Below are 15,492 nucleotides of genomic sequence, written 5' to 3' on the forward strand. Positions count from 1 at the left end.
GTTTTCGTGTGTTTTATCATTGTAATGCATATACAGTGTATGCTGTAAAAAAAAAATCTGAGTAACTTCTCCATCAAAGTACCCTAAATGTACAGAGGTACCAAAGATACCTTACCATGAATGCCCAAGTTGTCTGTATCTGACCGGTCCATTGGCTCCTCCCCCTGGTCACCGGCAGCTCTACCATCAGAAGTCTTCCTAGCAAAGCTGTGCTCGTCCTTGACCAGCTCAGTTTGTTGAACATCAGACCAGTAGCCACAGCCTGGTATTCACTCTCAAACTGAACAGTCAGAGCTGTCACGGTGAACACCATGACCAGAAAATACACATAAACAAAATAAATAAATATAAACTATTACATTACTTATTTTTGAAAGAAAAGACTGAGCAGTGTCACCTGTCTTGTCCATGTACAGTAGCTGTGATGTGATGTCTTTCTGCATACAGGACAGATAAAAACCACATCAGCCTGAAGCAAGTCTCAAAGCCATTCATGCCAGTTTACAATGGTTAACTGTAAACTAGCAGGGACTGTAAACTAGCAGGGACTGTATTACAGTGGTTATACTAGCTAGCTTGTATAGCTAGCACTGACAGGTCCAGTCAACTTAAAGCAATACATCGCGATATTTGGACCTTTACAAACATGTCTGGTGCCAATTCTCCAATTAGATTTACTAAAAGTAAGCTGAATCGTCCAATCAGTCTACTCAGAAAGATAATACATTGACATTTATTACCTTTTAAAACTCGCGCCCCCGGGACGCAGCATTCAGTCAAAGTGTGCATGCGCAACGTTGTGCTTAAACAACACAGTAGTAGCCTAGCTACTGTACCTATTCCGGTGTCTATGGATATCATGCGTTTTTTAGCTCAATGATATCATGGTGGAGGTGAGAAAACCGAAGCGAAACATCACAGAGGAAGCCAAAAAAAGAAAAAGACAATCTGATAACAGTGCACTTACTCGCAGAGCCTGTGGGGGTGCAAATCCGAGAAAACGCTATGTGTTGCTTTAAATTTCTACACTTTTGTGAACAAGTTAAAGAATTACCTGTCAGGATCTTTTGTGAAAAGCTACTAGCTATCTAGCTAACTTAGCTAGCACTGACAGGTCCAGTAAATGTCAATTTATACACTTTTGTGAACATGTTAAAGGGCAATGCTCGTTTTTGACAACCTGGCCTGTGCGCATGCGTGCTGGAGCAAGTGGGGAAAGGCGTGTAAAGATCATATTACAGAGGCTAAAGACCCCGTATTCGAAAACCACAACAATGCCTCGCGTTGAGGAATCTCAACTGTCGATTAATCCAATCTGATTGATGAAAACAACCGTTTAGCGGCCGAAAATAGATTTTGACAAACTGCATTCTCGGTGCCCCGATCACCGTCATTACATGTATGGATATACTGGCTCGCGCTGGATTTTAAATTTCTTCTACAGGCCTCCGAACTACACCAAAGTGATCTCGGTGAGTCAAACTTCTTATAATATGTCGTAAATAATGTCCAGGTTGTCAAAAACGAGCATTGCCCTTTAAACAAACAATTACTTGTCAGAATCTTTGGGGAACTGGTGAAAGGCAAGCTCTGCACATGTACTCTGATAGTTCTGACAATTTATTGCAGAACACTGTTTATGTTTTTTCCACAGCTGATTTATAGTCTTCATGTTGACCTGGATGACTGACTGGATGACTTTGGCAGCCAATGACAGTTCATAATGGTGGAAACGCTACGCAAGCACCCTCTTCAGGCGGGTGCCAAAATTTCACCTAAGTGTCCGCTCTTGACATTTCATACTCTTTGCCTGTAGGAAGCATGGGTAGGCAGGAAAATTAAGTATAGTAGGCCTATGGACCATAAAACACCTTAAATCATGGTGGGGCCTACATGTTTGTTAAGTTTGTTGTATTGCATTTGTATACTGTATCTAATTTTTATTTTCATCAGCTGTCCAAAATGTAGTTGCATGTCTTGTACACAGGGTGGCGTCCGTGGAAAGAATAACTACAAAATGGCTGGACGACCACAATCAAAGCAGGGATTACCATCGAGTATTAATTTCACGCAGACATAACTATCTATCCAATGCACTATCGATCCAACCATACAATAATATTTTTGTGCGGAGGTTTGTGCGGAAAAAAAAGAATATACCTGTGATCCACATCGAGAAAATACTCGGACCGTTCCATAGCGTCCTTTAACCAAGGAAAGTGTATAGTTGCCCATTTTATATCCGATTCACATGGCTGCTGTAGTGTAGTGTAAATACAACCCATCATGTTAGTCTGATGGATGTATTGAATAAGTTGAATAACTTGCTAAATGCCAACGTAACTTCACTGGTACGTAGGTTACAATCGCTCGCTAATTAGGCTAGTGCTGTACATTGGATAGGACTACAACGAACTAGATTAGCTGACGTTTGTGGTGAATGAACATCCTAATTTAGCCATCACGCTAGGAGACGAATGTGAATGACTTTGGCATGCGTGTAACCTGCATCGTGTGGTCAAAAATACCATTATTATTATTTTACAGTAGGACCTGAGACCATCGCAATGGCGGACACGTCTCTAAGACTACTGCCACTGGACACAGCAGACCGTGGCACACAGAGATGCAGGCTGGGACCAGGATTGATGACAACCCTGAGACTGAGCCTGGGGTCCCCTGTCCTGGTGTCCGTCCCCGGCGGAGCGTGTCTCTGCACGGCCTGGCCCAGAGCTGACCTGGCGGAGGACTTTGTGCAGTTAGATTTCAAATGTTGCTCCCCCAGCCTCGTCATTCACCCTCCCACTCACTTCAGCCTCAGCCCCAGCGAGCTCAGGCCTGTGACCTGTCCCAAGCTGAGGAGCATCAAAGTAACTGTGGTCGTTCAGAATGGGGACTTCAAGAAAAACTCACCTCCTCAATTCATCCATGAACTAGTGAAAGACACACTGAGAGGGGTTTATGTGCACGAGAAGTACGTGATAGACGTTGGAGATTTTGAGACGCCGATCAAATTAATCGTCATCGAAAGCGTCAAGCCAGATTCCGCGGAGGTTGGTGTGGTCACCTCTAAGACCAGTGTGGAGTTAGCTGGCACCCAGACCCTCAGGCACTTCAGGGGGCAGCTACAGTTCCAACCCAAGGTTCCTCTCGGGGGGCTGGAGGAGGTGAGTATGAAAGGAGGAACGTTCAGACAGTAGAGTCAAATGTGAAAGACCAGAAAGGAAGATGGATACACGCACAGCTTCATAACTGACCAGAGCCAGAACAGTGGCGGATCCCACATACTCTTACCCACTTTCACTACAGTTTCTTGCCCTTTTTCTCTTATTTCAGGTGAGTGCCTCCCTCAGCGAGATGCTCCGTCTGCCCCTGCTCTACCCCGACACCCTGGGGGCCCTTGGCATCTCCTGCCCCAGAGGGGTGCTCCTAGTGGGGCCCCCGGGCGTAGGGAAGACCCTGCTGGTCCGCAGTGTGGTGAGGGAGGTGGGGGCCTGCCTGGTGGGGGTCAGGGGACCAGAGGTAAAACCTGCAGTGGTCATCAATGGCTACAATCCCATTCGTTTTCATTATCGATTTACACAATATTGACTAGGTTTTAAACATGGTTGGTTGGATGGAGGGAGGGAGGGAGGGAGGGAGGGAGGGAGGGAGGGAGGGAGGGAGGGAGGGAGGGAGGGATGAGGATGGATGGATGGATGGATGGATATGTTATCTATCCCCGTGTGGGGAAATTGGGTGTTTCAGCAGTGGAAAAGTACAGCAGCAGTGTGGGGGGGGAAGTACAGCAGAATAAAGAATATACAGGGAGAATATACATAATAGATTAAACTAAAATACAATAAATATATACATACAGTATGCATAAATGTATAATACATACATACATACATACATACATACAGTCTGTTCATTTGCAATAAGCTCTGTGACCTCTGCCGTTGGTGTCCAGGTGGTGGGCTCTCGGCCGGGGGAGAGCGAGGAGAGGTTGCGGGGCGTGTTCGAGCGCGCGCGGGCGGCGGCGGACGAGGGCCCCTGTGTCCTGTTCCTGGACGAGCTGGACTCTCTGTGTCCCAGAAGAACAGGCTCTTCAGCCCCGGAGAACCGCCTGGTGGCTCAGCTGCTAACCCTAATGGACGGAATGAGCCAATCAGATCGCTTCCTCATCGTAGGGGCCACCAATCAGCCGGACAGCCTGGACCCGGCACTCAGGCGGCCGGGCAGGTTTGACAGAGAGGTGAGGGTTCGTGCTTAACCACAGCTAATGTGGTAGGTGAGCAATATGCACTTTCTATATATATTGTTCTCCTCCACAGGTCATCATTGGAGTTCCCCCAATGCAGCAGAGGGCAGCCATCTTGTCTGTGCTGTGCGAGACGATACCCGTGTGTGCCAGCGTGGACATGGCAGAGCTGGCACAGAGAACCACGGGGTATGTGGGGGCAGACCTCAGTGCCCTCTGCAGGGAGGCCGCCATGCGGGCCATACGCCTCAACGCTCAGGTAACTCAACGTGACACTCAACCCCCCCCCCCCCCCCCAAGGTCATACACACTACACACAGGTCACAATCAAATCAATTGGTCACACTTTACACTAAGGGTCACAAAAAACATTAGTTAACTGTTAACTAATGATTATTTAGGGTTAGGTTAGGTTACTAATGTTAATTAATACCTTAGTTAAGGTTAGGGTTAGGTGAGTTAACCTTAGTTAACATAAATAACATTAGTAAATGGTTAATAGAGACATTAGTTAACTGTTACTTAATGCTTAATAATGCATTAACTAACGCTTATTAATGTACCCTTATTGTAAAGTGTTACCAATCAATTTCTGCTGTCAGGATTCGGGGAAGCAGGTGGTGAATATGGAGGACTTCCAGGAAGCCCTGAGGACAGTGCGTCCCTCCTGCCTGAGGGACAGCCTGGGCAGGACAGAGCTCTGCCCCGTCTCCTGGGAGCAGATCGGAGGCCTGGAGGACGTCAAACTCAAACTCAGACAGGTGACGACGCAGCATCGAAACCATTTATTCAGTCGCATTTTGTAAAGGAAACCTGAACGTTTCTCTCTCTCACGTTGATGAATATTATTCAGTAGTGGTGAGAGTCTCCGCATTACTTCCTGCAGAGTATAGAGTGGCCAATGAGGTTCCCCGAGGCGTTTGTGCGAATGGGTCTGAGTCGACCGCGCGGGGTGCTGCTGTACGGACCCCCAGGCTGCGCTAAGACCACCCTGGTCAGGGCCGCGGCCTCCTCCTCGCACTGTGCCTTCCTGTCTGTCAGCGGAGCCGACCTCTACTCGCCCTACGTAGGGGACTCAGAGAAGGCTCTGGCCCAGGTACGCCGGGGCAAATTAAGGCACATTTTCCCTTTTCCCCGGTGGTGTTATTGATAAAAGTGATGTTTATTGATGTGATTGTTTTCGTCTGTGGTGCAGCTCTTCCGCCAGGCGCGGGCCTGTGCTCCGTCCATCCTGTTCCTGGACGAGGTGGACACTCTGATTGGCTCGCGGTCGGAAGGCCACGCCCCTCAGAGCGTCCAGACACGCCTCCTCTCGGTGCTGCTGAATGAACTGGACGGGGTGGGCCTTAGGACCCTGGAGAGGAGAGGAGCAGGGAAGGTCCTTCAGGCAGATGGAGTGGAGGAGTGTCACTCACAGCAACAGGTGGGTTAGTTACATGTATTATTCATGGGTTTCACAGACCTGCCATGTTGAGGACTTGCACAGGTGTATAATTTGTCTGATTGGCTCTACTGCATAGAATCCTATGCAATCAATTAATTTGAAACACCTGTAGGTCCTCAAAATGGCAGATCTGGGACTACAAATGAAACCCATGAACACACACTGACATGTGAATGAAGGAGTTAATACAGTATCCGATCTCATGTTTATGTTTTACTTTATGCGCCTCTCAGCTGGACTACCAGGAAGTGTGTAACAAGGAAGTGATGATCATAGCAGCGACCAACCGACCAGACTCCCTAGATAGCGCCCTCCTCAGGCCTGGAAGACTCGACCACATCATCTATGTCCCTCCACCGGACCGGCCGGTAAGACAGGACCTCACAACACACACACACACACACACACACACCACTCTCTGATGTACAAGAGTTAGGTTACCACTGACAGTGACTAACGCCCTCCCCCTCGCTCTGTGTGCGTTTGCTTTTGCCTATCTGCGCGTGTTTCCAGGCTCGTCTGGCCATCCTGAAGGTGTGTATGGAGAGCATGCCTCTTGACCCTGACGTGTGTGTGGAGGAGCTGGCTGCTCAAACCCAGCTTTTCTCTGGCGCTGACCTGGAGAACCTCTGCAAGGAGGTACAGTACACCCACACCTGACCATGACCCCATCACGGTCCCCTTGAAGCACCCTAATAAGGTTCTTGTTGTCTGTGAGGAGAAGGTCACAAGCATCTCATTGTACATGGTACCTGTACCTTGTACATAAGGCAAATAAACTTGAAGTGAACTGAACTATTGACCAAGAAACCCATGCAGTGTATTATTCTATTTCTATCATTATTTTTGTATAGTACTGTATTTTATTATTGTTGTTGTAAATTATGTGTACATAACATGTTTATTTTCAGCCTCACATTCCCCCCTTCCTCAGGCTGCTTTTGTATATAAGAATTTGTTCTTAATTGCTTGCCTGGGTAAATAAAGGTTAAATAAAAAAATAATAATAATAAAATGTGAATGTTGTGTTCCAGGCTGCTCTGTGGACTCTTCATGAGGAGGGCATGGATGCTTCCACCATCAAACACAGATCCTTCACCAGGTCTCTCCAGAGGATGACTCCCTCTCTCACCACCCACCAGATTCACTCCTATCAGTCCCCACTCAGATGACCACGGTTACTGTTGTCCCAGTACAGAGATTGTTTACATAAGTTGGAAATAAAATATGTTTCCAGTTTGAATTGTTTATTTTTTGCTTGTACACAAACATTTTCATCAAATAATAGGATGAGCTAACAGAATAGCAATATATAATTTAACTAGAAGCAATTTACGGCAGGACACAGGTGTTATGCTCATATATGTAGCATCAGAATGCTATTCTTATGTGATTTTGTTCCATATTTACAATGCAAATACCGATTTGGAAAATATATTTGTAAAAGGGGCATAACTGGAAACCAGCTTGGCGCAGTTGTGCACCATCAAACAGACCACAAGGGGGTGCTGCAATCTAAAAGATTTTTTTTTTTTTAAAGAAAAAAGTTAATCATAGGTTTCATAATGCCGAACGGGTCTCTATCGATGAGTTTGTCGTGAGTTTGTCTGTCGACGTGCGTCGAAGCTCGTATAATCACTGGCCGGCTGTATCAGACGTGCGACCAGGATGCTGCGATCACAAGTACCAAAGACTCCGGCAGCAACAGGTGAGACTGACAGATCCGGGGATCCAAAAACCTGACGCTCCCAATGGGTGAACTTAATTAGGCTATTTGAGCCTTAACTTTCAGATAATTATCTATTACCCTATCTTTTCCTATAGATACCCCATGAGAAGAATTTAAAAAAATGTCTGGATTTATCCAAATGTTGAGGAAGAGGAAAGAGGTGAGTGGCTTGTTTTGGGGTCCACACATTTACAGTATATTATCATTAATTTAAATTGGCGAGTTTTTGATACTTTTTGATTTCCAAAATTATTATGTTATGTATTACAATGTATATTTGACCAACAGTCAAAATGGAACATTGGCAGAATGGGGAAGGGATTGATTCCATCCCTGGTACCCTAAAATGTAGTGTTTTGTCTGGTGTGCATGTGTGTGTGTGTGTGTGTGTGTGTGTGTGTGTGTGTGTCCCAGTTGATCCCTCTGGTTGGCATCATGGTGTTTGCTGCTGTAGGAGCCACCTCCACTGCTCTCTACTTCCTTTTCACAAAACCCGATGTCATGTGAGACTTTAGAATAAGCCAATTAGACTATAATGTTTTAGATATACAACAGTATGTTTGTATAGAAATTCTTATACTTATTGTACGTTTTCTGTAAATAATTAACTTTAAATACCAATGTAGGTTCTACTTCTATCTAATTGTAGCCTGTATCACATGCTCACATATGTATACCAGACTTTTATCTAAGGTTATTTGCTTATCAGCAACTGACAGGCGTGCAGTATTGAAATATTCAGTTTGACTAAACAAAAAGCTTGTGTAATGCTCTGCTATTTTTTCTCTTGTTTCCATTCATATTTAGCTTGAGTAAGACCCGGAATCCAGAACCTTGGGAGAGATTAGATCCATCAAAACCTCAAAAGGTAATCTGTTGTTTAAAAGTTCCAGTCATGTCTGGAAATGTCAGCTGTGTGTGTGTGTGTGTGTGTGTGTGTGTGTGTGTGTGTGTGTGTGTGTGTGTGTGTGTGTGTGTGTGTGTGTGTGTGTGTGTGTATCCTAGTTGATCCCTCTGGTTGGCATCATGGTGTTTGCTGCTGTAGGAGCCACCTCCACTGCTCTCTAATTCCTACTCACAGAACCCAATGTCATGTGAGACTTTAGAATAAGCCAATTAGACTATAATGTTTTATACATACGGCAGTATATATAAAAATAAGAAAAGAAAAATAGAAGTAGAACAGTTGTATATGATTCTTTGTCTTCATTTATGTTAAGATCAATGTTATCTTATATATCAGACATTTTGGTAGAAGAATGTTTCATACCTGACATGTTTCGACGGATAAACCTCCGTCTTCTTCAGAAGTGTCACACCGCTGTTTGTTGAGTGCAGTCTTAAGCACTATAAATCCTCATTACTCCAGTTCAACACAAGTATGTGGGTGTGGTACAGTACAGTCTAAGATATGATAGATCAACATGACTAATGATTGTATTGTATTTATTTTGACCTTAGCTCATGACTCTAAACCAGCAATGGAAGCCAATAGAGGAGCTGGAGATGGTGAAGAGTCTGACCAAGTGAGGTTCCTGTTAAGAGTGACCCAACCAGGCCACCGTCCCACCTTGCACTGGCCTAACATGGCCTGCATCCCCCATCAGTCTAACGGACGCCTTTCTGCACAGACTAGGCACCTTGACACTCAGTGTGCGGAAATGCTTCTGCTACACTGGTGGGGTCTCAGCCTGCTGTGCCCGTCCCCTGACCAGAGGACATCTTCAGCCAAAGCGTTCAGTAGAGTGTTCAGTTTAATATCACCTGGCAGTTAAAGAGTTAAAGCTTCAGTCTGAACCTTCCTGTTCTCTCCAGGGATTTAAATGCACTGTATTACACTGTACTGCTCTACATATGTTACCAATCCTGTGTGTGAAATATGCTATTTTTATAAGGTTAAGTATTGCAATAAACACATCTCCATAATGAAGGGTGTCCCAGTGTCCATTCTTGTTTTTGTGGTCACTGTCCTTATTCTTATGACTTCCATGATGTCAATATTGACTGCACTGCATCTTTCTACAGCCCCAAAGGGTGATATTTATATCTGAACAAACAATCCAAACGCTGCAGGCCGGCTTGAGTTGGTGCTTCAATTTCTCTTAATGTTATTGTAGGAGCCATATGTGTGTTTATTATTTCTAGTTGTTTGGGTAGGATTATTATGAATTTGTTATTGTTTATGTGGATGCACTCACTGTTGTATGGGCTCTTAGGTGTGGGAGTGACTGTGGGCGTGTACCTGTAGCTGGGGCCTACTAATTGCTCTAGCCTGTGCACCTGTTGGGTTTGGTTGGTAATGGTGGGGTGAGCACGGGGAAAGAGGAGACTATTTGTTTACCGCAACACTGCACTGGATAATATTGCCTCCTTGCACTCGCCTACGAATAATGCAGAAACTGGTCTGGATTGACATGCGATGTGAAATGGAATAAAAGAGGCAAACGTTTATAGCAGACGTGGATTTGTTGTGCGCGTAATTCAATTGACAATTTCCCTTGCTTAGCCTACCGCGGCTGTTTTGAAAGTTGGATCGCCAGTCAGCCGCAATATAAGTAAACAAATATTGGATAGCCTAACCGAGTTGGATTTACAAATTGTTTTCGGATTCCTGTGATCGTATTGGAACCCTACGCAAACGAGGAACAAAGGATTTACAAATTGTTTTCGGATTCCTGTGATCGTATTGGAACCCTAAGCAAACGAGGAACAAAGGATTTACAAATTGTTTTCGGATTCCTGTGATCGTATTGGAACCCTAAGCAAACGAGGAACAAAGGAGGGACGCTATTGGCTACATTCATTACCCGGCGTCTTTGATTCATTCATGCCCAGTTCACTGCTACAAGGCCTGAAGACAACAACCATCGCTTCATTCAACACAGCCTCGCCGCTGGACATGAGGTATTGCAATACACACTCAATCGCAACAGGCATGTTTGCGAACAAACTATTCTCCTAACTGCCGCAGCACTCGATTGTTGCGTTGTGACAAGCAGAACAATTTGCCTGTTGCTGCGGACCTAAAAATGCTGCTTAAATAACTGGATTATGTGCCGTATGGCTGTGAATGGACTTTGCATGATTTCTGATCATTCATAAAAATGGAGCCTGAAGTGTCAAATGTGTATCCTAAAGAGAATCTAAATGCAAACGAACAATCAGAGAGAAGACAGATTAAACTCACTGCCAAGGCATTGGTATGTAAAATTGAAGTTATTCAAAAGGAACGACAAGCAAAGGTCAATAAACTTAAAGGTGTTGTGAACGTGATAAAAGAACTTATGCAAAATCAAAATGAACATAATGCACAAAGTATCCAGTCTCATCTTGATAATTTATACGTGCTGTTTGATGATGCAACTAAACTCCATGATGCTGTGATTCCCTTGCTTCCTCAAGAAGAGCAAGAAAAACAAAATGCTTGGTTTACAAATATACAAGAACATAATGCTTGGTTTAACAATGATGTAAAGAAATGGCTCTCTGATGTAAATGGCCACGCTGGTAGCGCCCAAGATCGCACAGGTGATGCTCTTACCTCGTCTCAAACATATCAATCTGGTGTTGTGGAAAATGATGAAAATGAGCTTCATGTTGATGAACACGCCCAAAATGATGCTCACCTGGCTACAAGCGCTCAGAAGCTTACCACACAACTGGATGTTGCTATTGTGGTAAATGATGATATTAAACCAAGCGACAGTGTCTCAAATGCTTCAAAACGGACCACAAGGAAAAGGAGTTCAGCTGGAAGTAGGTCCACTGTTTCATCTACCCACTCAACACGTATCAAGGCTGAAGCAGAGATGGCCGCACTTGTTGCTCGCCAAAAACTGTTGAAAACAAAGCATGTCCTGGAAGAGCAAGAGGAGCTGCTCAGAAAAAGAAGGGAGCAACTGGAGTTGGAAACAGAAATAGCCGCTTCAGAAGCTAAACTAAATGTTCTTCGTTTCTCTGGTGGCTCTTGCATGTCTGGCACTGTCCAGAGTAAGGCAGATGGAATGAATTCATACCTGGAAAGGAATAAGGATAAAACTCAACCATTGGATGTTGAAGCTGAGACATTTGTGCCTAGGGCAGCAACGCAAAGCCTGGAAGCATCTCTTGGTGCAGCAGAGGGCCAGCAACGTTCTCATTTGTTGGATGCTAGGCCCAAAGCGAATGTGTTACTGCATCCTCAAGCATCCCTATCCACCCAGTTGCCTCAGCTGGACCCTCGAGCTATGCTGTCTAGCCAGCCACCAATGCTGGGATCAAATAGGTTACTGCGTCCTCAATCAACGCTAGTCACCCAGTTGCCTCAGCTGGACCCTCAAGTAATGCCGTCTAGCCAGCCACCAATGCTGGGACCAAATATGGTGCAGCATCCGCTAGCCATGCTGACCAGCCAATTGCCTTTGTTGCAGCCAAATCCTCAGTCTCAGGCAGAACCGCTCCATTATGCATCTTTAATACAGAATGGCTCTAATTCTGATCACCTTGTATCAGTCTTGCAGAAACAAAATGAGATTACATCAATGCTTGTGGAGCAACAGTTTCTCACTTTCCTCCCAAAAAGAGAAACTCAAGCCTTTGATGGGGATCCTTTACAGTATCAAGCATTTATGAGAGCCTTTGAACATAACATTGAGCAAAAGGCTCGCAGTCCTAAAGATCGCCTATACTTTCTTGAGCAATATACCAGAGGCCAGCCTCGGGAGTTGGTCAGAGGCTGTGAACACATGCCTCAGGAGGAAGGATATGCCAAGGCCAAATCTTTACTCCAAGAGCACTTTGGCAATTCTTTGAAAATCGCTTCTGCCTATATGGAGAAAGTCTTCACATGGCCTGTAGTAAAATCAGAGGACGTGAAAGCTTTACAGGCATTTAGCATCTTCTTACGACAATGTAGTAACGCAATGGGAGGAGTACATTTCAGTCATGAGTTGGATGCCCCTACTAACATGCAAACGGTCGTGAAGAAGTTGCCTTATAAGCTCAAAGAAAGATGGAGAGAAGTCGCCTGTAATTTACAAGAGAAGTTTAATCGTAGAGCTACCTTTCGCGACATTGTTGAATACATCGAAAGGCAAGTAAAAATTGCAAGCGACCCACTGTTTGGAGACCTACATGATCCTCCAGTAGCTGCAGCAAGAAAGGAAGTGAGAATTTCTAAATCCCAAACTTATACTAAGGCCAAAGGAAGTATCTTCGCCACTACTGTCGCTACTGTGGACAAAAGGACAAGACACCAAGACAAGATGATTGAATCTGGTGTAAAAGGAGAAAAGACTTCGCCTCTTGGAAAAAACTGCTTGTTTTGTGGAGCAGGACACACCTTGGACCTGTGTCTTCTATTGGAAAGGAAGTCACACAGTGAGAAGATGTCCTTTTTGAAGGAGAATGGGGTGTGCTATGGCTGTTTGTGCATTGGGCACAGAAGTAAAGATTGCAAGAAACGTCTTTTCTGTAAAGTCTGCAATCTAAGGCATCCCACTATGTTGCATATCCGCTCCAAAGAAACTGAAGCTGGTTCAGTGCAAGCAAAAATGGTTCAAGTGAATAAAAAGGAAGCAGAAACAGCAGGTGGCAGAGCTTTGATCTCTGTACAAACTAGCGGGCTCACTGGGGCCGGTGAGTTTGATTGCACACTTTCCATACTACCCGTCCAAGTGAAGTCTAAGAAAGGAAATGAAACACTCATCACATATGCCTTTCTAGATCCGGGGAGCTCTGCATCATTCTGCACTGAAGGTCTCATGAATAGGCTGAGTCTCAATGGGAGAAAAACTGGTATCCTCCTCAGGACAATGGGTCAAGAGAAGGTTGTTAGCAGCCACATCGTGACAGACCTGGAGGTAGCTGGGCTGGGTACAGACTGCTTCTGTGCGCTACCCGAGCTCTTCACACAGAAACGCATGCCTGTTAATCAAGGCAACATTCCTAAACATGAAGATCTTCTGAAGTGGCCACACCTAAAAGATGTGAAGATAGCTGAGATTGACTCAGAGGTGGACCTGCTCATTGGGACTAATGTTCCCAGGGCCCTAGAGCCGTGGGAAGTTATTCGGAGTGCAGATGGCGGCCCTTATGCAGTAAAGACCATGTTGGGATGGACAGTGAATGGGCCGCTGAAAGGAGACTACATTGCTGACTCTGCTTGTGTTGAACGAGAAGTCACCATTAACAGGATTTCCGTTGCCACACTTGAGGAACTGTGGAAGCAGCAGACAAAGGTTGACTTCCCTGAATGTGTTCAAGATGAGCAGCTTGGGCTGTCTAGAGAGGATCGTCGTTTCATGGAGTCTGTTACTGCGTCAGCCAAGCTGATGGACGGGCATTACAGCATCGGCTTGCCCTTGAGAAAAGCTGACACAAAAATGCCCAACAATAGGAATGTTGCAGTGCAACGTGCTTTGAGTCTCAAAAGGAGGTTCACTAAGGACAGTCTGTTCTACGCTGACTATACAGACTTTATGAGTGACATTATCGCAAAGGGCTATGCTGAGAGAGTGCTGGTCGAGGACCTGGGCCGTTGTGATGGGAGAGTTTGGTACATACCACATCATGGGGTGTACCACCCACAGAAGAAGAAGCTGAGGGTTGTCTTTGATTGTGCGGCAACATTCCAGGGAACATCTCTAAATGCCCAACTTCTTCAAGGCCCAGACCTTACCAGCTCACTGGTTGGTGTCATAAGTAGATTCAGAAAAGAGCCTGTCGTGCTTATGGCAGATATCGCAGCTATGTTCCACCAGGTCAGGGTACCAAGATCAGACTCTGACCTGTTACGTTTTCTTTGGTGGCCTAATGGAGACCATAGTCAGGATCTGGTGGAGCACAGAATGGTGGCCCACCTGTTTGGAGCCACATCTTCTCCTAGCTGTGCATCTTTCGCCTTGAGGAAATGTGCTGAAGATAACCAAATCCAGTTCAGTCAAAAGGCTGTGGACTCTGTTCTCCATAATTTCTATGTGGATGATTGTCTTGTGTCAGTTGGCTCTGAAGAGGACGCAGTATCGCTTTACCGTGAACTCTGTGCTCTTTGTGCAAAAGGAGGCTTTCATCTTACTAAATGGATTAGCAACCGTCGCACGGTGCTTGCTGCCATACCTCAAGAGGAAAGGTCCCAGGAAGTTAAGGATCTGGACCTGGATAGCGACATGCTGCCTGTGGAAAGGGCTTTGGGTGTACAGTGGTGCGTCCAGTCAGATTCCTTCAAGTTTAAAATCAGGCTCCGGGACAGGCCACTGACAAGGAGAGGAATCTTATCTGTCACCAGCTCCATCTATGATCCCTTAGGATTCCTGTCACCGGTTGTGCTCGCTGCCAAAAGAATCCTTCAGAACCTGTGCAGAAGTCAGTTGGGCTGGGATGACGCTCTGCCGGTCACTGCTGCCAAAGAGTGGACTGCCTGGCTAGAGGGGCTCCATCAACTGGAGGAGTTTGAGGTTGGCAGGTGCTTGAAGCCTCCTGACTTTGGGGAAGTCACGTGTGGCTCCGTTGAAATCCATCACCATTCCTCGCATGGAACTGGCAGCTGCGGTGGTGGCGAGCAGAATGGACAAGCTGTGGAGAAAAGAGTTGCGGATGCCATTGCAAGAATCTGTCTTCTGGACGGACAGTACGTCGGTATTGAGGTATATCAACAACCAGACTTCAAGGTTCAAAACCTTTGTGGCAAATCGTGTGGCGGAGATACTCACATTGTCCAGCTTATCTCAATGGAGATACGTGAACACGGCAAGTAACGCCGCAGACTTGGCTTCCAGGGGAGCTAATGTGAACATCTTCTTGAGAGCGGAGGCTTGGGTGCAAGGACCTAAGTTTCTTGTGGAACCTGAGGTGAAGTGGCCAGCAAACATTGACCTCTCTGGAAAGTTCTCTCCAGATGACCCCGAGATCAAGACGGCTGTGTCTGTGAATGCGGTCCAAGCTGAAGAGCAGATGGATTCAGTTGTGCACTTCATCAGTCATTTCTCCTCTTGGACTCGGTTGAAAAGGATGGTTGCTTGGCTGCTCAGGTTCAAAAGTTTGCTACTGGATCTTGGACAAAGGAGGAAGCAGTTGAAGGAAGCTCTCACTCAGTCTGGC

At 45.6% G+C, this 15,492-nt stretch overlaps 2 protein-coding genes across 2 annotated transcripts; both read left to right on the forward strand.

Moving 5' to 3' along the window:
- Nucleotides 1-2,258: 2,258 nt before the first annotated feature.
- afg2b (AFG2 AAA ATPase homolog B) lies at nt 2,259-6,859 on the forward strand (the record flags this gene model as incomplete). The annotated part of the gene is made up of 11 exons (XM_084437120.1): nt 2,259-2,351; nt 2,548-3,167; nt 3,337-3,522; nt 3,953-4,237; nt 4,317-4,502; nt 4,846-5,004; nt 5,130-5,339; nt 5,439-5,666; nt 5,921-6,055; nt 6,201-6,326; nt 6,722-6,859. The coding sequence occupies exons 2-11, from the start codon at nt 2,568-2,570 to the stop codon at nt 6,857-6,859; spliced, it is 2,253 nt and encodes a 750-aa protein (XP_084293246.1). The 5' UTR covers nt 2,259-2,351; nt 2,548-2,567.
- Nucleotides 6,860-7,537: 678 nt separating this feature from the next.
- On the forward strand, nt 7,538-8,999 carry cUnh15orf48 (chromosome Un C15orf48 homolog; the record flags this gene model as incomplete). The annotated part of the gene is made up of 4 exons (XM_084436903.1): nt 7,538-7,576; nt 7,831-7,919; nt 8,224-8,284; nt 8,878-8,999. 4 exons carry the CDS (start codon nt 7,538-7,540, stop codon nt 8,944-8,946), a joined length of 258 nt encoding a protein of 85 aa, XP_084293029.1. The 3' UTR covers nt 8,947-8,999.
- Nucleotides 9,000-15,492: the final 6,493 nt, after the last annotated feature.

Source organism: Borostomias antarcticus (assembly GCF_949987555.1).
Source record: "Borostomias antarcticus genome assembly, chromosome: 4".
Lineage (NCBI taxonomy): Eukaryota > Metazoa > Chordata > Actinopteri > Stomiiformes > Stomiidae > Borostomias > Borostomias antarcticus.